The sequence below is a fragment of the Rhinoderma darwinii genome, chromosome 2, assembly GCF_050947455.1.
Source record: "Rhinoderma darwinii isolate aRhiDar2 chromosome 2, aRhiDar2.hap1, whole genome shotgun sequence".
Taxonomy (NCBI): domain Eukaryota; kingdom Metazoa; phylum Chordata; class Amphibia; order Anura; family Rhinodermatidae; genus Rhinoderma; species Rhinoderma darwinii.
The window spans coordinates 21,584,892-21,606,285 of NC_134688.1; the positions used below are offsets into that span (position 1 = coordinate 21,584,892).

A 21,394-nucleotide genomic window follows, 5' to 3' on the forward strand; every position below is an offset into this window, starting at 1 on the left:
GTATTGCAGCTCAGCCCCATTCACATCTATCTACTGTATCCACTTTCTGTTACCAAACTCACTAAGACAGTGGAACCTCTATGTAGGAACCAGTTTGGCACTGGCTATACCAGGGCACCCATTCTAAGGAGCCCTCCTGTTCTTCAGAATACTCCCATCTAAAGCATTCAAAACAGAGGGATAAACAACACACTTACCATAGTTACATTGGACAATATCTATCTATCTATCTATCTATCTATCTATCTATCTATCTATCTATCTATCTATCTATCTATCTATCTATCTATCTATCTATCTATCTATCTATCTATCTATCTATCTATCTCTGGAAGAGCAGTCTATGACTAATACCTTTTGTTTTGATCTTGGTCAGCCGGATGCTGAAGTTGTAGTGCTTCATTCCAGGTCCTTAATTGATCAATCTGTGGTTCAGAGATGAGGAGGAACCTCTCTTCCTGGATCAACTAAAACCCTTCCAACCATTTCTGATGGTTTCCACTTCTATGTTACTGCAGTCTGCAGATTCAAGTCTCCCCACACATGTAGACCATAAGAGAGCCCGACCACCAGACCATCATGCTTGATATGAGATGGGGACTATGGGGGGAATATATTAAGACTGCAGCATCAAACACCTAAACTAATCTATGCTGGTGGAAAATGCGCCAAATTTATTACGAGGTGAACACCACTTAATAAATATGGCATATCTTTGGCAGTCCGTACGACAGAAATGCAAATCTACGATGGCTATGAGTAGGTGAATATTTGTGTAATAACTTCACCAATTTCTGACAAACGTTATTATAAATCTGTCGGTCTGTGGGGGGCCCCGTTCCCTTTTCTCACCATTTTCGGAAAATGTTGAGAGAAGTAAAAAGCTTTGACTTTTTACGCAAATACGTTGTGCGACTTTTTAATGCCAGAAAACTGGCGTAAAGCTTTTACTATATTTCCCCAGTATCTGTTTTGTTTGCATTAGTAGGATCCCCAGTAGGGCGATGGATGACAGGAAAGGTTTCTATTACGGTCCATGGTCATTTTTAATTCTTGTACTAATCCATATTTTTCAGGGATCTGTCCGTGTATTAAAAGCCATGACCACGCCAAAGTCACAGCCACTCCAGAATGCCTGTAAGTAGCGGATAAAACATTACACCGGGATCTTAAGAGGACAAATTATTTAACCACGGACAAAATTGCATTTTAATTCTATCCCATTATGGCGAGGCCTCATACTGAGAGATTTAAATTGCAATTTTATGACATTTGAAATGATTTTCTCTTCATTTATTAGCAGGATGCATTTTCCATTTAATGGTGCAATGTGTTTTTCCTCCGACCTAAATGATTTAAATAGACAAATTAAGAAAATCAATGAATATTACAGGATAAACTCAATACAGAAAAATGCACTGTAGGTTAATATATGGCAGAGGTGCGCAGTTTGTTTTGAAGCGGGCTGTTTTTTTTAAGCTTTTTAGTGGTTTAGAGCGGAGATAAACAACAGCTCAGTAGGAAGGAACACACCGAAATAAAAATTCAGAAACCCTTAAAGGGACTGTCTATTTTTGAACACTAAAACTCTGTGCTGATCACATTTTTTTATGCTATGCCATCAATGTTTGATTGGTGAGGACTCCCGATCCCCCGCCAGCAACTGAATGTAGGGAGCGCGGCACTACTTTATTGTGTACACGGTCAGACCACGCCTACGGACGAGCCTGCAAGAGAAGTCTTTTATTGCTGCATTGGTGGTTTCGACCCCTGGTCCATGCCGGCTGACTGCAATAGGGCACCAGTTATATGGTCGGCATTAGGACCTCTCAGGCTAGTCCGTCTTTGCTTATTCTTGCCTTCACACTGCATGATCATTGTGAATTTCTTATTTTTGATGAATAATGATGGATGGAAGAACTGATCTGATGGTGTGAATAAATCCTGAAACGGACTGTGCCAAACTCTAGAACTCACCATATGTCAAGAATACAATAGCCACATGTGTAAACTAGGAGCAAATAATATTGCGGCCAATTTTAACTATATTTTGAAAATTGCAGATCGTTCGCAGAGCAAACATGTGTTCTCCGAGGAATTACGAGTCAAATCATCAGCACAGGTACCCGTGTATTCTATAATGGGCTATATAATTAATAAAGGGACGTCCCTCGACTGGATCTTCCAACTATTAGACAAAGATTTGAACAATGGGTGGTTTTGAGTCTGGAGGACTGTAGTGTTGCATTGAGAACCTCCTTAACAAATATCACTTCAAGGCCAGGATCACACACACATGCAGTTTTTAGTGCCGTTTTTTTTACTTCGTTTTTGAGACAAAGCCAGTAGTGGATCCCAAAGCAAGGAAAGGTATAAAGAAAAGTCTGATGCATCTCTTTTCTTTTATGTCCACTTCTGTGTTTGGCTCAAGAAACCAAAAACGTCACAAAAAAACTGTGCGTGTGATCCTAGCCTAATAGTAATCCAGTCATTAAAAGGGTTTACAAAAATCCCTTTCCATATGGGATACATCTCAGGGCCCTAATCTATTAGCCAGAGTGGAGAGACACTAACAATGGCTGGCATGTAATACTAAGTTTCTCCTGTAGTGGCCGCTGCAGGAGAAATGTATGGCTAGCAACAATTTCACTCATCAATCAGATAATCGCTGGGCCAGATTCAATTTACAAAAGGAGTTGTATCGTGTTAAACAGTGATGGTTCCTCTCTCCAAAAACTGAACTAAAAAGATTAATAACCACATAGCAGAAACTCGTATCTCTTATAAGTGCAGAATTTTCCATTTCAAGGACCAGAATTACTGCATCTGCTATAATAACAATATTAATGATACTGCTTAGCAAGTGATGATGTATCCGAGCGGATAAGACGCGATGTACTTTCCTGGCGCAGGGTAAAAATGGAATATTTGTCTAGGACACGGTAAAACAAACACACAAAGGAAACTTTCTGCCATTTGTTTTATGACTTAACAATTACACTTCAAGCAATGTTTATTGATCGGCTCCTTTATGTTTAATTCGATAAACAAGATAGCGCCGTTTTGCTGACATATGTTCAATAACAAAATATAAAGATCTTCTTTTCTCTGCCGAATGCGTGTAATATATACAAACATGAGTCTTGTATTCCTGCTGATTCTCTGCCCATTATTTATATTTCTTATTAGTGAGATAGGTAGATCGTAAAGAATAAAGAAGAATTCACCAGTTGGTGCCCCCTATGTGGTGCATGGTCATGCAATGCACAAATAGCCATAATATATGGTGCCTAATCATAAGCGCCATACAGTATGGTGCCCAAATAACAGTACCATACGTTGGCCAAATAAGACTTTCATACAGTTGTCTAAATAAAAATACTCTACGGTAGTACCACCACCACCAAACATTGCAAAAATAATATACTGTACAGTGCCTTAGTAGCAGGGCCACACAATACCACTTTACAGTGCTAAAATAAGACCGCCATACAGTGACCAAATAACAGCTCCATATATTAAGTTCTTTACAAGGTCTAAATAATACTGCTATACAAATAATATTAATATTCAAGGCCCTCTCCCCCAACATCAATCAGTGTCTGACCCCACAAATGCTTTTCTGGCTGAATGGGCAAAAATTCCCACAGATACCCCAAAATCTTGTAGAAAACTTTCCAAGAAGAGGCCCATTATAACCCCCCAATGTTTTGAAATCCAGCAAGTTCATAAAGGTGTGATGATCAGGTTTTCAAATAGTTTTGGTCATATAGTGTGCCGTGATTTGTCCTCATATGGTACCATGAGACATGGACACAAGACTTTACAGTCCCATTATGTTGCAGCCACATTGCATCTCACAGGTTTACAGGAAGATGTAATGCAATGCTTCGGCAACAAGAAGATGTGTTTGTTGGGCTGAGCTGTTTTGAACTTTCTCCTGTGCATACTATTGCGCTGTCCACTATTTATTTTTGAGTTTTTTGATGTGGGAACCGCTCAGCAAAACTCGCCAAAAAACATCCGAAAATGATTTCAATGGGAGGCAGGGGCGGTTTTCTCCCGCGAGCTGTAAAACTGGCTCGCAGTAGAAAGAAGGGACATTCCCTATCTTCGCACGATTATGCCTCTGACCTCCCATTGACATCAATGGGAGGCAGAGAAAGCGTATTTCGCTGCTTTTTATGCCTGCAGTGCTCAATGGCCGTGGGCGAAAGCGCTGTGTAAATCGGCGTGCAGGCAGAGGAAAATCTGCCTCAAACTTCCAAACTGAATTTTGAGGCAGATTTTCCGGCTGCAAAAAACTATGTGTGAACCCGGCCTCAAGCACGCGGCCCACGGGCCGCATGCCGCCCCTGGGGCTGTCATCTGTGGCCCACAGGACACAGAGCCGCTAGTACAGACTCTGCTCCGGGACTCTGGAATTCCCTGACATCGCTGTCCACATATGGACAGTGATGTCTGGGGCTTCCGCAGAGCTGGAGTCCCATGCAGAGCGCTAGTATAGGCTTTGCTCCAGGACTCTGTGGAGTTCCCTGACATCGCTGTCCATATATGGACAGTGTGTCAGGGTCTTCCCCAGAGCGGAGTCCCGGGCAGAGCGCTAGTATCGTCTCTCTGCTCCGGGACTCTGTGGAATTCCCTGACAACGGTGTCCATGTATGGACACACGATGTCTGGGGCTTCCTCAAAGCCGGAGTCCCGGGCAGAGAGCTAGTATAGGCTCTGCTCTGGGACTCTGTGGAATTCCCTGACATCGGTGTCCATGTATGGACACACAATGTCTGGGACTTCCCCAGAGCCATAGTCCCGGGCAGAGCGCTAGTATAGGGCTCTGATCCGGGACTCTGTGGAATTCCCTGACATCACTGTCCATATATTGACAGTGTTGTCAGGGTCTTCCCCAGAGCGGAGTCCCGGGCAGAGAGCTAGTATAGGCTCTGCTCTGGGACTCTGTGGAATTCCCTGACATCGGTGTCCATGTATGGACACACAATGTCTGGGGCTTCCCCAGAGCCGTAGTCCCGGGCAGAGCGCTAGTATAGGGCTCTGATCCGGGACTCTGTGGAATTCCCTGACATCACTGTCCATATATGGACAGTGTTGTCAGGGTCTTCCCCAGAGCGGAGTCCCGGACAGAGGGCTAGTATAGGCTCTGCTCCGGGACTCTGTGGAATCTTCTGACATTGCTGTCCCCATATGGACAGCGATGTCTAGGGCTTCCCCAGAGGTGGAGTCCCGGGCAGAGCGCTAGTATAGGCTCTGCTCTAGGACTCTGGGGAAGCCTCTGACATCGCTGTCCATACATCGACAGTGATGTCAGGGGCTTCCCCAGAGCAGGAGTCCCAGTGATGTCCGAAGCACAGCTGGAGTACCAGGAAGAGCCTACTAGCGCTCTGCCCGGCACTACAGCTCTTGCGTTGCCCCTGACATCCATGTGTATATATGGACAGTGATGTCAGGAGCAGAGCTGCAATCCGAAGCAGAGTGCTAGTAGCGGCTCTGCTCCGGGACTCCAGGTCTGGGCAATCCCCTAACATCAATGTCCATATATGGACAATGATGTTAATAGCTTCCCCAGAGTTCCGGCACAGAGCCTATACTTGTGCTCTGCTCTGGGACTCCGGCTCTGGGGTTGCCCCTGATATCACATTCCGGTCCAGGAGGATCCCCTGACATCACTGTGTATGGACAGGGGCTCCAACAGTAGAGGAATCCCCAGCCAAAGCGTCGGCAACGTTCTGGCTGGGGATTCCACTCCTACAGGGAGCCCCAATGGAGCTATCTACTTGGGGTGTGTGGGGCATTATCTGCAGAAGGCACTGTGGCAGCATCTGCGGAGGGCACTGTGGCAGCAACCTCGGAGGGCACTGTGGCAGCATCTGCGGAGGGCACAGTGGCAGCATCTGTGGAGGGCACTGTGGCAGCATCTATGGAGGGCACTGTGGCAGCATCTACGGAGGGAACTGTGGCAGAATCTACAGAGGGCACTGTGGCATTATCTACAGAGGGCACTGGCATTATCTGCAGAGGGCACTGTGACAGCATATACAGAGGGCACTGTGGCAGCATCTACAGAGGGCACTGTGGCAGCATCTACAGAGGGCACTGTGGCAGTAGGTACAGAGGACACTGTGGCATAATCTAGGTGTGTGTTGCATTATGTACAGAGGGCACTGTGGCATTATCTACAGAGGGCACTGTGGCATTATCTACAGAGAGCACTGTGGCATTATCTACAGAGGGCACTGGCATTATCTGCAGAGGGCAGTGTGGCAGCATCTACAGAAGACTCTGTGGCAGCATCCACAGAGGGCACTGTGGCAGCATCCACAGAGAACACTGTGGCAGCATCCACAGAGGGCACTGTGTCAGCATCCACAGAGGGCACTGTGGCAGCATCCACAGAGGGCACTGTGGCATTATCTACAGAGGGCACTGTTGCATTATCTACAGAAGGCACTGTGGCATTATCTACAGAGGGCACTGGCATTATCTGCAAAGGGCAATGTGGCAGCATCTACAGAAGACTCTGTGGCAGCATCCACAGAGGGCACTGTGGCAGCAACCACAGAGGGCACTGTGGCAGCATCCACAAAGGGCACTGTGGCAGCATCCACAGAGGGCACTGTGGCACTATATAAAAAGGGGCTGCCCAATCTTGACATGTGTGTCTGCGAAACACTGCTAACTGAGCCGCCGGACTGCATTTAGCGACACTAAGTTCACACTGACTTTTTTTACGAGTTTTTCGACGTGGAAACCGCGCCAAAAAACTCGTCAAAAATGGCCCGAAAATGCCTCCCATTGATTTCAATGGGAGGCGGAGGCGTCTTTTTCCCTCGAGCGGCAAAACCGCCTCGCGGGAAATAGAAGCGACATGCCCTATCTCCGGGCGTTTACGCCTCTGACCTCCCATTGACTTCAATGGGAGGCAGAGAAAGCGTATTCCAAACGGAATTTTGAGGCAGAAATTCCTCCTGCAAAATACTCCTGGAAAACTGGATTGTTGAAATAAGCATGTGGAGAATTCTCTCAAATTTTAAACCTAGCACTATTATTATAGTAATGTATTATTATTATTATACTAATGTAGTATTGTTATAGTAATGTAGTATTATAGTAGATCAAATAACGAATTGATTAACAATAATTTTGTATTGTATCAAATTTGAAAGTAATGCGGCCCGTCAACTTCGCATTTTTTCTATATGTGGCCCACTTACCCGGCCGAGTTTGAGACCCCTGGTCCAGAACAAGGAACTATAGGGAAAGAGTGTATAAATTAAAGGATTTTACAGTCCCTAAAAATTGATGGCCTATCCTTAGGATACGCCATCAATATCTGATCGGTCGGGGTCTGACTGCCGGGACCCCCGCCGATCAGCTGTTATGAAGGGGCTGCAGCGCTCATACGAGCGCTGCTTCCCCTTCATTCCGGTCATTGCTCACACTGTGAATCGACGACACAGCAGTAGTGGCGGTTCACATAATTACAACCTTCTCCCATTGAAGTGAATGGGATAGGACTGTAATACTGTGAAAAGCCGCTACAAGCATGTCAGCAAGCGTGTCATATGAGCGCTGTGGCCCCACCAAAACAGCTGATCGACGGTGGTCCGGGCAGTCGGACCCCGACCGATCAAATATTAATGGCCTATCCTAAGGATAGGCCATACATTTTTAGGGACTGAACAACCCTTTTAATGTGTGACCAAAAGTATCTCCTGGTTGCTCCCATCAGTGTGTCGCCTTTCCCCAAAAATCTTTGGAGGGTGGCAATTTTTAAATCATGAATATTTTTATATATCCCAGTATTCCGTATGTGTAAATTGTATTTTATGATAGCAGTCTAGTGACCCACTTTAGACTGATTCTCTGGGTTATAACAATAGTTCTATATAAGAACAAAATCGAAAAATCTAAATCTTTGAAATGTACTTACTATACCTATCCTCTCTTATAAACGAATCGCGTCACTATTGGCTGCACAGTCACATGACGTGAGGTCGCTGTAGACATTACATTGTCAAACAGACAAAATAGACCCTAACATGCAGCTGTATTACAGCCACCTGATATTGACCTTACCTTAACCTGAAAGGTTTTTCTTTTTTTTTTTTTTTTAAGTATCTTTAAGAATTTTTAACTTTTTTTGGATGTAACGTGCTCTTACTGCTGGTGTCTCCTTTACTGATTTGTCCAGTAAAAATAATAATTGTGAAACTGGTTTTTACATTTGCCTGCTCCGATTCCCTGTACCGATGTGGAATAATTTTGCACTTGAGTGATGATGGCAGGAGGGAGGATTGTGTTTGGTGATATCTGTACAGGAAATAGAGAAATAACGCTGGAGGCTACTCCTTGTACAACAGTATCTTGTAACTAGATTAATGAGCACAGAGAATAGTCCGCTGCAGCCAAATTGTAAACTGTCATCTGATGTTAACCTAAAGATAGCGCCTATTGGAAAAAACAATTTTGATTCTTAACAGATAGATTATTTTATTTATTACAGATACTGAAATATTAAAAATGTTTATGAGCTGGAATCGTGTATTCTTTACATATAATCCTTTTTATGTGTTTGCTACACAAATTATAATTTACCCCAAACTGCTTTCCTAATGGTTTATTTAAATAAAATAATAATAATAATAATAATAAATGTATAAATTAATTAATAAAGTTATAAAACAAACATTTAAAAAAATGCTAAAATGTTTACAAAAAAAAGCAATCCATGGTAACGCTTGCCCAGACCCAAATTTATTTATCCTATTAATGTTAAAGGGAAACTCTGACCAAAATGAAAGTTTCCTATGCGTTTCATTAAAGGGGTTCTCCACTTTAGATAATCACCTCTTGTTATAAGGGTCCCATAAGAATAAGCTGATCACAAAGTGTCCCCCTGCTGGGACCCCCAGCCATCAGATGTAATCTGTGGGGAAAACTGCTAGTAAGTGTTCATTTTCCTTGCAGCACCCCCACAGGGGAAATGAATAATTACACAGTGCCTGTTCATATCAATGCTTTGTTTGTGTAATGCAGGACAGGACAGGTCCCCCAGAGAGAGAGACACCCTTTGTAATAGCTCTCCACTCCGACCAAGAGATGAGGATTCTGAACAGTGGACCCCCTCTTTTAACTTAGAATTCTATAACAGGATATTTGAAAATTCATTTTCTAAACTGGACAACCCCTTTAAGGAATTTTATGTGTCAGTCTCTTTTTCTTGCTGCTTCTATCACTATATCACACTGGGATCGTTGCATAGCAACGTTTCGGTGAAACACTTTTTCTACTTGCGTCTTTGGGGATAATCCTGTGTCACTGATACAGGCACCCTTAGGGTATGTGCACACGCTTACTAAAAAACGTCTGAAAATACGGAGCTGTTCTCAAGGGAAAACAGCTCCTGATTTTCAGACGTTTTTTTAAGCAAACTCGCGTTTTTTACGGCCGTTTTTGGAGCTGTTTTTCTATACAGTCAATGAAAAACGTCTCCAAAAACGTCTCAAGAAGTGACATGCACTTCTTTTTATGGGGCGTCTTTTTACGCGCCGTTTTTTTAAAACGGCCGCGTAACAAAACGCCCCGTCGGAACAGAACACCGTTTTTCCCATTGAAATCAATGGGCAGATGTTTGTAGGCGTTCTGCTTCCGATTTTTCGGCTGTTTTTCTTCCGTTTACGGCCCGAAAAACGGCAGAAAATAAGCCGTGTGAACATACCCTTATAATGAAATGTTAGTCAGCTTTTTATTATATTTTGTGCTTCAATCCCTTCAAAATTTCTGCTGGCTGTCAGTAAATGGAAAGTGTCAACAGTCAGAGGCTGAAAACCATCCTGGACTAGCAGGGCCGCCATCAGGGGGGTATTAGGGGTACTACTGTAAGGGGCCCGGCCAAACTTAATTGAAAGGGGGGCCCGGCAACTGCCGCGACTTGCCTTTGGTAGAAAAAAACAGGCCCCTGCAATGGGGCCTGTTCTTTTCACCAAAAGAATGTCGTGAGCTGCGGGCCCCCCCTCTCGTCAAACACCGCTGTCAAACACCGCCCGCTCGCGAGCGCGCGCTTGACCGCTTGACCTGCCCACACTATCTTGCTGCGTTTTTTGCTGCGTTTTTTGCCAGCGGCGATTGAGGACAGCAGACAAAAAACGCAGCGAAAAATGCATTTTAGGCCTCCCATTGATTTCGATGGGAGGTGAGAGGCGGAACCGCGGCAAGAAAGGACATGCTGCTTTTAATTTTTCAGATTAAATCAATGGGAGGCGGTTTTGGAAGTTTTTTGGTGCTGATTCTGACGTAGTGTCCAAGTCAATATCAAGGCCCAAAAACTCTGTGAACTGGGCCTTATTGTTAGGGTAGGAACACACTAGGCATGAACGCTGCGGATTTTATGCAACACATTTCATTGCGTAAAATCTGCAGCGTATTACAGTCGCAGCAGAGTGGATGAGATTTCAACAAATCTCATCCACACGCTGCAAAAAAAATGTACCTGCAGTGTGGTTTTTTAAGCCACAGCATGTCAATTTATGCTGCAGAATCGCTGCTCCTCTGTTGCGGAAATGCTGCGGTTCTGCCGCAAAAATCACAAATGAGAAAAAGAAAGCTATTTTTTAAAATTGATAAAAAAGTTTATACTTACCCAGGCCGTAGTCCTGGTGACGCGATCCTCTATTCTTAGCGCAGCCCGGCCTCCTGTCATGATGTTTCAAATCCCATGTGACTGCTGCAGCGGTCACATGGTCTACAGCGTCATCCCAGGAGGCGGGGCTACGTTCAGAAGAGAGAGACGCGTCGCCTAAACTACGGGCGGGGGAAGTCTAAACTTTTTTTTCCCTGCAGGATTCCCGCAGCGGACATGCCTCACAAAACTATTTGGTTCGGTTTTGCTGGCGGAATTCCATGCGGCTACCGGGGTGGATAAGCTGTGTAGTTTTACTCAGCGTATCCGCCTAGTGTGTTCCTACCCTTATGATGACGCTCCTGGAGCTGCTGCCGGTCTCTAAATAGGCAGTTGGTCCAGTAGTATTTGGAATTATTTTTTTGGTGAACCAGCTTAACTGGTTCCCGACCGCTGGCTGTATATTTACGGCCTGCGGTCAGGGTCCTTAAAACCTGAGCTATAGACTTTTTACGGCTCGGGTTTTAACTTGCTGCCCGCGCGATCGTGGCAGCTGAGGAGAGGATAGAAGCAGCTTTCGCTGCTTCTGTCTTCTCCGATGTCTTCTTACACAGCGTTCAATGAACGCTGTGTATAGGAACAGAGACAGCAGCAGCGGCGCTGTCTCTATTCCTCCCGGTGATCATGTGACTGGTCACATGATTGCCGGGTGCCGTTACTGACAGACTGCTGCTGGGTCTTACTAGACCCAGCACAGCCCTATTAGTGACAATCGTCACTATGAGAGGGCTGATTTCCCTGTAACTGGGGCTGCTGTGCAGCTCCAGTTACAGTGGAAAAGATGGTGTAAAAGAAAGAAAAAAAATATATAAAGTTCCCCAAAGGTCTTTTTTGACCTTTGAGGGACAGAACATAGTAATAAAAAAATAATAAAGTAAAGTGCAAAAAATAAATAAATAATAAATACACATAAAATACCCACCACCCCCAAAAAAAAACGTTCCCCCTGCCAATCATTGTTGTAACGCTAGCACTGACCCAATTACCCTAATATAGACATGTAATGTATTAAAATTTATGGTAGACAATGACGATCACAAATAAAAGGTCTATTTTAGGGTAAAACTATGTTATTACCCCAAAAAAATAGCTGAAACGTAAAAAAGCTTATTTATTTACTATTATTTTCAAACTTTATGAATAAAAATTCTAAAATAGCAAAAATGGTGTGTATAAAAAATGATAAAAAATGAAACCTGCATTGTCTATGGAAAAAACGTCGCAAAAATCACGTAGTTAGCCCAACAAATAAAAACGTTATAGCCATTTAACTAACACGTGCTAAAAATGGCTAAACGGTGTCTGGTCCTGAAGGCGCAAAATAGCCCGGTCCTGAACTGGTTAAAAAAATACAAAACTTTTGTGTGAGGCTGGGTTCACACGAGCATGTTCGGTCCGTAATGGACGGAATGTATTTCAGCCGCAAGTCCCGGACCGAACACACTGCAGGGAGCCGGGCTCCTAGCATCATAGTTATGTACGACGCTAGGAGTCCCTGCCTCTCCGTGGAACTACTGTCCCGTACAGTACGGGACATTTGTCCCGCAGCGAGGCAGGGACTCCTAGTGTCGTACATAACTATGATGCTAGGAGCCCGGCTCCCTGCAGTGTGTTCGGTCCGGGACTTGCAGCCGAAATACATTCCGTCCTTTACGGACGTAACATGCTCGTGTGAACCCAGCCTGAGGCTTTGTTCACAGCTGCGTTGGAGGCTCCATTACAGATCTGACAGTATACCGGATACAATAGTGCAGCATGCTGCACTATTGTTTTCGTTAAAACAACCGACACCCCAATGGAAATCCGACAAAACCCATTAAAGTCAATGGGTTTCGTTGGCGGCAGGTGTTGTTCGTTGTGCAGCGGAACAGGCACTTCTTATTTTTCCGTTGCTCTGCTCTGACAGAGGAGAATAACGGAAAGCTGAACGCAGGTGTGAACCCAGCCTAACATTTTGGGCACTTTGAGTAAAATAAAACATGCACTCCCATGCAGGCAGATCTTGTACGGAGCGGCGGTCAAGCATGTACGCTGCTGTTTCCGTCATTCCCATAGACTTTGAATGAAATGGAAGCGTGCACGCTTGACCGCCGCTCAATTCAATGTCCTCCTTGCTGTGGGGGGTGCAGTGAGTTTATGAACACAAAAAAAAACCAATTAAACTGTAAAATTATTGTTAACCCACCTGCTGGCCTCACTTTCTTGCTTGCAGCTCCGTTTCCTCGTTCTGGTCCCAGTTGTCCGGGATCCAAGATGGCTGCTACTGCCTCAGACTTGCATATAGAAAGCATTGCCTGCCAGTCTGAGACATGCCGCCCACCTCCTTCACTGCTCTCGGAATCTCTGTGTTCCGTCTGCAGCAACATCCTCACTGACTACGCCAGGGTTGGCATGAATCATCTTCTGTATGTAAGTATATCACATTGTATGCTTGTAACAGTCTTATATGTTTTTTTGTCTGTGTTTTTTTTACAGGTTTGAGTATCTCGGACTATGTAAGATCGTCGTAGGATCGAATTTTTAGCAATAAAATGATCAAAGCGGGCTGTAACGGGGGCAGTTTATTTTAATAAAGTATTTTTTATACATTTTTCCACTGTATAACAGAACTAGTAATCGAGGTGTCTGACTGACACCTCTCCATTACAATTGCTAGGGTTTGGCGTCAGCCAGAGGTGTGCTATGTCCACTTTTGGCTGACACTAACGCCTTTTCCCCAGTACCCAACGCACCAGGGGTACTGGGAAGAGCCGAGGACTATTGGGTGGCCCCTGGGACGGCCAGAGGCTGGTGTTTTTAGGATGGGAGGGAACCAATAGCCATGGACCTTCCTATCCTGATAATTTCAAACTGCAGTTGTTGGTTTTTCTTGGCTGGATAGAGAAATAGGAGGACCCCACATGTTTTTTTGTTTAATCATTTATATTTTTTTAAGAAAAGCATTACACTATGCTATAAATACAAAAATATATATATATAAAAAAATTAAAAAAACACGGAGAAAATCAATAGCTGCAGTCTGATTATCCGGATGGGAAGGTCCATGGCTATTGGTCCCCTCCCATCCTAAAAACACCAGCCTGCGCCTGCCCATTACGTTGCTTGGGCAGCTCCTGATGGTTCTCGCCTCTTCCCAGTACCCCTGGTGCGTTGGGTACTGAGTTAATTGGAGGGATTAGTGTCAGCCAAAGGTGGACATAACACATCACTGACTGACACCAAGTCCTAGCGATTGTAATGGAGAGGTGTCAGTCAGACACATCGATTACTAGTTCTGTTATACAGTTGAAAAAAATATAAAAAACACTTTATTGAAATAAACTGCCCCCCCCCTACAGCCGGCTTTGACCATTTTATTGGTAAAAATTTGATCCCACGACAATCCAACGTAGTCCAAGACATGGAAACCTTTAAAAAAACAGACAATAAAACATATAAGACCGTTACAAGCATACAATGTGATATACTTAAAGAGGCTCTGTCACCAGATTATAAGTGCCCTCTCTCCTACATAATGTGATCGGCGCTGTAATGTAGATAACAGTGGTTTTTATTTTGAAAAAACGATCATTTTTGACCAAGTTATGCACAATTTTAGATTTATGCTAATTTGTTTCTTAATAGACAACTGGGCGCTTTTTAACTTATTACCAACTGGGTGTTGTACAGAGGAGTGTATGAGGCTGACCAATCAGTGACCAATCAGAGTCATACACTTCTCATCGTTCCAGCCCAGCTACTTTCACTGCACAGCGTGATCTCGCGAGATCACGCTGTGCTGTCACATACTCCCACATTAACTTCACCGAAGTGTCTTGAGAGTGCATAGACATCACCTCCAGCCAGGACGCAATGTAGAAATGAAGGGGTAGCATGATATAGTGCTGGACGGAGTACCGTTAACAGGCGGTGCCACGGTAGGGGGGCTTCAGAAAATTTAGCTGTATGGGGCCCAGAAATTCCTGATGGCGGCCCTGTGGACTAGTACTACTTACACAAAATGCTTACAAAAATGTTTCAATTCTTTCCCATGTTTAAAATCTCTGCAACTGTCAGTGATTGGAAACACAAAGTATACAGTATTAGAAAATTGCAGAGCTTTGGTGATTAAAGGGAATGTATCATCAGAAAATGACATTATTTAAATCAGGTTTTTACTATAAAAAAAATGTTAAAGAGTAACGAAACGTTCAAGAAACTTCTGACGTGTCATAGTGACACATCAGAAGTTTTGATCGCTGGGAGTCTCAGCACTGAGACCCCCACCGATCGCTAAAACGAAGCGCTCATGTGAGCCGCTTAGTTTCTGTTCGGCTTTTCTGGGTAAGCCGATGTTGCGCTGTACGGGCCCATAGACTTTCTATTGAGTCCGTACACCAACTGTTCGGCTTTTCGAGAAAAGTCGAAAAGAAATTAAGTGGCTCATTGGTCACACGAGCCCTTCTGCTGTTTCGTTTTAGCGATCGGTGAGGGTCCCAGTGCTCAGACTCCAAGCGATCAAAACTTCTGACATGTCAGAAGTTTGTTGAACATTTAGTTTCCCTTTAAATGTCAGTGATGGCGGAACTTTTTATTTTAACGACAACCGAGAGACATTTCCTAGAAACTGACCAACCGTTTAAAGCTTTATTAATATAAGGCAATCTCTTGAAGACCCAAAAAATACAAGAGTGAACAAAAGGTTAATAAATAATTCTACTATTTTTAGTATCCTGAAACTTTTTTTTTAGATCTCTTTTTAGCATATTAATCATCTTAAGATCATAGAGTGTATGCGAACCGCAAATCTCCACCCGACCACAAGTCTGATGACCTGAGCTAATAGCATCTGAGGGAATCAATCCACTAAAAACCTCTCCTAATAGAAATTTATACATTTAGGACATATATATATCACGAATCACATCTTGTGTCCGCAGTAAATCTACCAGCCCGTTTTATGCCGCTCTCGGAACAATTCTCAACAAAGTTGACATTGTAATAGTTCTGTCATATTTCACTAGTTGGCCCCGGACTCCGCAGCTCTACTTGTTTTATTGCTCCCCTTTGAGAAAGCACAAATCCCCTGGTTTTTCCTCAGGAACATTCTGTTTTTGGCTTTATGCCTCTAAGTCCAGGTATTGAATGTTTGTGTAATGCCAAGCACAAATTAAGCTACCGGGTGCCAATTTTTTTTTTATTATCCACAAAATCGAAATTGAGATACCGAGCCTAGATCACATGGCACATCATAAAGTAAAGGTCAATATATTTTTCAACTCTAGAAACGCAACAGTTAAAAGTAAGTAAGGCCTCATTTACACGAGCGTATTATACGCGCGTGCGACGCGCGTGCTTTTCACGCGTGTCGTACGCACCTATAATAGTCTATGGGGCTGTTTAGACGATGCGTGAATTTTGCGCAGCGTGAGTGCGTTGCGTAAAACTCACGACATGTTCTATATTCTTGCGTTTTTCACGCAACACGCACCCATTGACTTCAATGGGTGCGTGAAAACAACGCATGCCACACTGACGGTCCTGCGTTGCATGCGCGAAAATCACGCAAGAGCTGTCAAAAGGATGAATGTAAACAGAAAAGCACCACGTGCTTTTCTGGTTACAAACATCCAAACGGAGTGTCAAATTAGAGATGAGCGCACCGAACTTCACCGGGTTCGGCCGAACTCGTTTTAACCGAACCCGGCAAAAAATGTTCGGGTACGCGACGTCAGGAGACAGTCACTGCCCACGGTGCTGAAAGACTTAAACTGTTTCAGCACCATGGACAGTGACTTTCGATCACAATATACATATACGTGTAAAAAAAAAAAGAAGTTCTGACTTACCGATAACTCCCGGCTTCTTCCTCCAGTCCGACCTCCCGGGATGACAATTCAGGCCAAGTGACAGCTGCAGCCAATCACAGGCCAAGCACAGGCTGCAGCCAATCACAGGCTGCAGCGGTCTCATGGCCTGCCGCGTCATCCTGGGAGGTGGGGCCGGATGACGAGAGGGACGCGTCACCAAGGCAACGGCCGGGAGACCGGACTGGAGGAAGCAGGCAGTTCATGGTAAGTGTGAACGTCTTTTTTTATTCACAGGTTGGTGTAGATTGTGATCGGCATTCACTGTCGAGGGTGCTGAAAGAGTTACTGCCGATCAGTTAGCTCTTTCAGCACCTTGGACAGTGACGGGCGTCGACTACCTCATCTCTATGATGGCGGCTGCGCGAAAATCACGCAGCCGCGCATCATACACGGATGACACACGGAGCTGTCAATTGCCTTTTGCGCACGCAAAACGCAGCGTTTTTTGGCGTGCGCAAAACGCACACGCTCGTGTAAATGAGGCCTAAAACACAGTTAAAGGACAAAAATATAAGAAAATCACCAGAAAATATAAATAATGAAGCTTGTACTGTGATTCTACAGCGGAATCGAAGTAAGAAACGCTAAAAGTCTGCAGCGTTTCCGCAGCAATATGCGCAGTAAAAACGCACTATTTGCTGAAGATTTCTGTGGCTGCATTACCTGAGGTTTTTTGAGATTCTGCTGAAGATTTTCTGTTGCAGAAAATTGACAGCGTCTCCTGCTTGTGGGAAAATAGCCTAAGGCCGTGTTTCCACGGAATGGATACGCTGCGTAAAAACCACTCAGCATATCCGACCTGGAACCCGCGAGGACTTTTCGTCTGAAATGGTGTTATTTTTCGGACAGAAATTCTGCTGCGTAATTAAGCCACATTCTTACCCCCTGCCGCCTCTGACGTCCGCTCCGGCCCCCCTGGATGACGTTTTAGGCCATGTGACGCTGCTGCCTGTGATTGGCTGCAGCGGTCACATGAGGCACAATGTCATCCCAGGAGGCCGGACTGCACGAAGAAGGTGGGCGTTCTGGGAAAGTATGTTTCTTTCCGGTGTTGCGATTTCTTGTGGCGTAAAAGCTGCGAATACGCCGCAAAAGTTGCAACACTTGGCTTTCTGTTGCGGGTTTGCATCCTGATTGAATTCAATGGGGAAAACCCGCAGCAGAAAATCAATGAAAGTGCAGCATTAATTGACATGCTGCGGAATTAAATTCCGCACCGCAGATCAATTTATTAATGTTTACGCTGCGTTTTTTTTCCGCGGCATGGGCATGAGATTTACTAAATCTCACCCACTTTGTTGTGACGGTAAACGCTGTGGAATTTCCGCAAAGAATTCCATTGCAGAAATTCTGCAGCATTTATGCTACACGGGAACCCGACCGAAGGCCCAGTTCACACAAAGTTCTTTGGTGATCATTTTGATGCGGAAACCACGTCGGAATCAGCGCCAAAAAACACTGTCAAAATCGCCTCCCCCATTGACCAGTCGGTATCCTGTGTCCCGCCACCAAGGTACCGTCTACCTGTGCCTGCCTAGCACCTGTCTGTCCAGTGGATCCACGACCCCGCTGGACATTACAAGGAGTCCCATCCTACCGGACTCTTGCATTTTCTTTAGCCAATTACATGACAAAACTAGGGACTCCAAAAAAAGAGGGCCACAAGGGACTCCTCTCGGCCTGGGGCCCCTGTAAGAATAATTTTCATTGGCAGAAGGAAAGTATTCGAAGCTCCAATTGCCCCAATAACAACTCCTATGATTGCTTAGTATTCCTTTCATTTTGGACATCTACTGGAATTTCTAAATTAGACAAAAGAAAAAGATTTGCTAAAAATATCCAATAAAGTTTGAACTCCAGCCGCAGATCTCATTTGAAACGGTGACAATCATAAAATATTTAGGGCTGAAGAAAAATTGAAACAGTTGAAATGAGAAGTTCTATCAAGAGCAAACAAAAGCCAAGACATTCAATAAAAAAGTAATTTGTGAGGCTCCTATTGTTTGAGTATCTAATGGTAACAGATATGGAAACGCTAACATAAATTTAAAGTGCACGACATGACCTCTCTACTTATACTGAAAGGGCTTCCAAGGGTCAGTGGACATTGGTATACAGCGAAGAGAGGCCCCATATAGCATAAATCAATATAGGGACCCCCACGCTGATGATTCTTTATGATACTACATTTTCTCCATTAGGTGATGGATTCTTGATCAGCCTCCCCTCTTCCATATTAATTTCACAGAACGCTCGTTCCCGATAATTGCCCTGTGTGAACAGGGCAACGATCAGCCGATGAACGAGCAAACGCTGGTTCATCGGCTGATCGTATAATTTTAAATGCCTTAAATATTATCGATGTCGCCAACACATCTCCCTGATACTCTCTGCTGACATGGATAATAATGTATGGGGACGAGCGATCGGAGTAACGAGCACTCGTCCCCATAATAGCTCCTTGTGACAGGAGCAAACAAGCGCCAATCAACAAGCTGCCTCGTTGATCGGAGCTCCTTTTTTTCTCCTCTAGACATCATCCCCTTTTCCATGGTAGAACTTGAAGGCCACACGCGCGTACTATGTAGCATGATATTTTATGTATTGCATGGTCCTATATGGGCTTTGAGTATGAAGGGTCGGCAACTAAACGGCAGCACTGTGGCTCAATGGTTAGCTGCTGAACTGAACAAGGGCAACATCTGCATAGAGTTTGTATGTTCTCCCCGTGTTTGCATGGGTTTTCTCCTGTTTCTCCGTTTTCCTCCCTCACTCCAAAAACATACTGATAGGTAAACTGACCACCTATGAAATTGGGTGTCATAGGGAAACTATATAAAGTGAGAAAACAATGTGGACAGGGTCTGATGTAAATGGTGACAATCTCTATATGGTGCAAGCAACGGAAAAAAAAATAGGCTATACCTCAATGCATTTAGACAATATGATCTGGCCTAAATATCAACCAGCCGCCATTATGTCTCTATGAACCATATTCTGTATAGAGTGCATATCTTTTTATTAATTCAACAACGTCTATAAAACATGCATAAAAGCCACCGAATGATCAACTGAAATAAAATTTTGTGCACGAGCTCCATAAAGTTTATACACGGTAATGATAGGACATTCCCGTTTTATAGAGACGTAATAATCCTTGCTATGAATATATGACTTGTTAATATAAGCCAAGAAGGAACTTCAGTAATAGCGGCCTGACATATACATTGTAAGTAAGAGACTACAGATATTTAAGTCATTATAGATTTATAACTGGGGAAGGACATCAAACATATCTAATTGACTTGGGTCGACTGGGCATTCTCAGTGTTATGATAGCGAGAAGCTGAGGCTGACGGTTATGGGTTTGGCATTGTCGACCGACACATATTTCATTCATTATAGGAGTTTGGATCGGCTCACGTGAGATATATGTTCTACGAAAATGGGCATGTTGAGAACGTGGCCTGAGAAGCCAACAAGTAATGTTCTACTATGGAGTACAGAGCCAATAAAAACATTTATGTATGGAGAAGACTACTGACATGGTGTTCATATTTCTATTACACTATGATTTGCTGCGTACTGCAGTACCAATGATATCAGGCTACAATGTAATAATATCAATGGATAGACGAGTAGTGTGTCCATGTTGTGGAGTTGGGATGAAGCTAGATTGATGTTCTGCATATACAATGGAGGGAGCCAATGTACCCAAAATGTTCTCCTTCCCTTCCTCAGAGGGAAGATTACCAAACTGTAACCTACAAAGCCCTATCCAGTTCTGCGCCATCCTACATTTTTTCTCTACAGATACCACCCCACACGCAACGTCCGCTGTGCCATTGACAACCTAATCACCTCCTCATACTCTCGCATATAAGTTTTCTCTCGTGCCTCCCCTCTCTTCTGGAATTTACTCCCTTCCAACTTCAAACCTTCGAACACTCATTGAATATTTACCACTTCTGACAAACATATAAAATGGCCTAAAGAATCCCCGATCCGGCATCCCAACACCGCCTCCACCCGACATCTAGAGCTGCTACTCTACTCTTCTACCTGACCTCTTGCATCTCTATTCCTTATAGACTGTAAGCTGGTATGGGCATGGCTCCTACTTAATGTATCCTCTAAACACCCTTTACACAGTTTGGGCAGATTTATAAATACAGTTTTAATGTTAGATAGGATAAAATGACACCAGGATGGCAGAAATGGTGCCAAAGTTATCACAGTGGTGCACGCTGTATTATAAATATGGTGCATCTTGCTAGACATGTTATACACTTTTCTTTTACTTACGCCACCTCTTGGCTGGCATACTTTACACCAACATTTTGCTCCATAAGAATGGCGCACACCGTTAATAAGTCTGATGCATTTTTTGACTCCTCTTAGCCATACCCTTTTTTGGGACACTTTTCAAAACCGTCGAGTGAGGGGTAAAAAGTGTCAAAAACACAAAATAAATTTGGCACACAGCATGTACGTATTTTGGGGCAATTTCAGCCATAATTCTGGCACATTTTGCTCTGTAAATTTCCCCCACTGTCTTTTGTATTAAGATCCTCATCTTTTGGCCAAAGTATAGAGCAGTTGCTAAGGCTACATTCATACGAGCGTGTATGAGCTGCGCATGAAAAAAACCGCAACGTTTTACCCGCATTTCATGTTTGCGTGCGATGCATATTGGCATCAGTGTGCTTTGCGTGTGGCATGCGTTTTTCACGCCCGTGTAAGCACTTTTTTTTTTCTTTTTTTTCATTTATTTCTCGGCTTTCTATGTAGCTGATTAGTGAAACACGGACAGCAGACGGATGTCATTCGTATGCTGTCCCTGGTTTTCACG

At 44.0% G+C, this 21,394-nt stretch overlaps 1 protein-coding gene across 8 annotated transcripts in view; it reads left to right on the forward strand.

Annotated features, from left to right (window-relative positions):
* The window catches only part of LOC142742053 (cyclic nucleotide-binding domain-containing protein 2-like), a 215,405-nt gene that overhangs the window by 131,147 nt on the left and 62,864 nt on the right, over positions 1-21,394 (forward strand). For 7 of the 8 annotated variants that reach the window (XR_012881273.1, XR_012881274.1, XR_012881275.1 and 4 more), the window contains exons 10-11: positions 1,077-1,137; positions 2,064-2,122. The exons of the other annotated variant lie outside the window; for it this stretch is intronic. Coding sequence is in view for 4 of the 7 variants with exons in the window: in XM_075851454.1 (XP_075707569.1) it covers positions 1,077-1,137; positions 2,064-2,122 (120 nt within the window). In the remaining 3 variants the exon portion in view is untranslated. The remainder of the gene's footprint in view (positions 1-1,076; positions 1,138-2,063; positions 2,123-21,394) is intronic. 8 annotated transcript variants of the gene reach the window in all.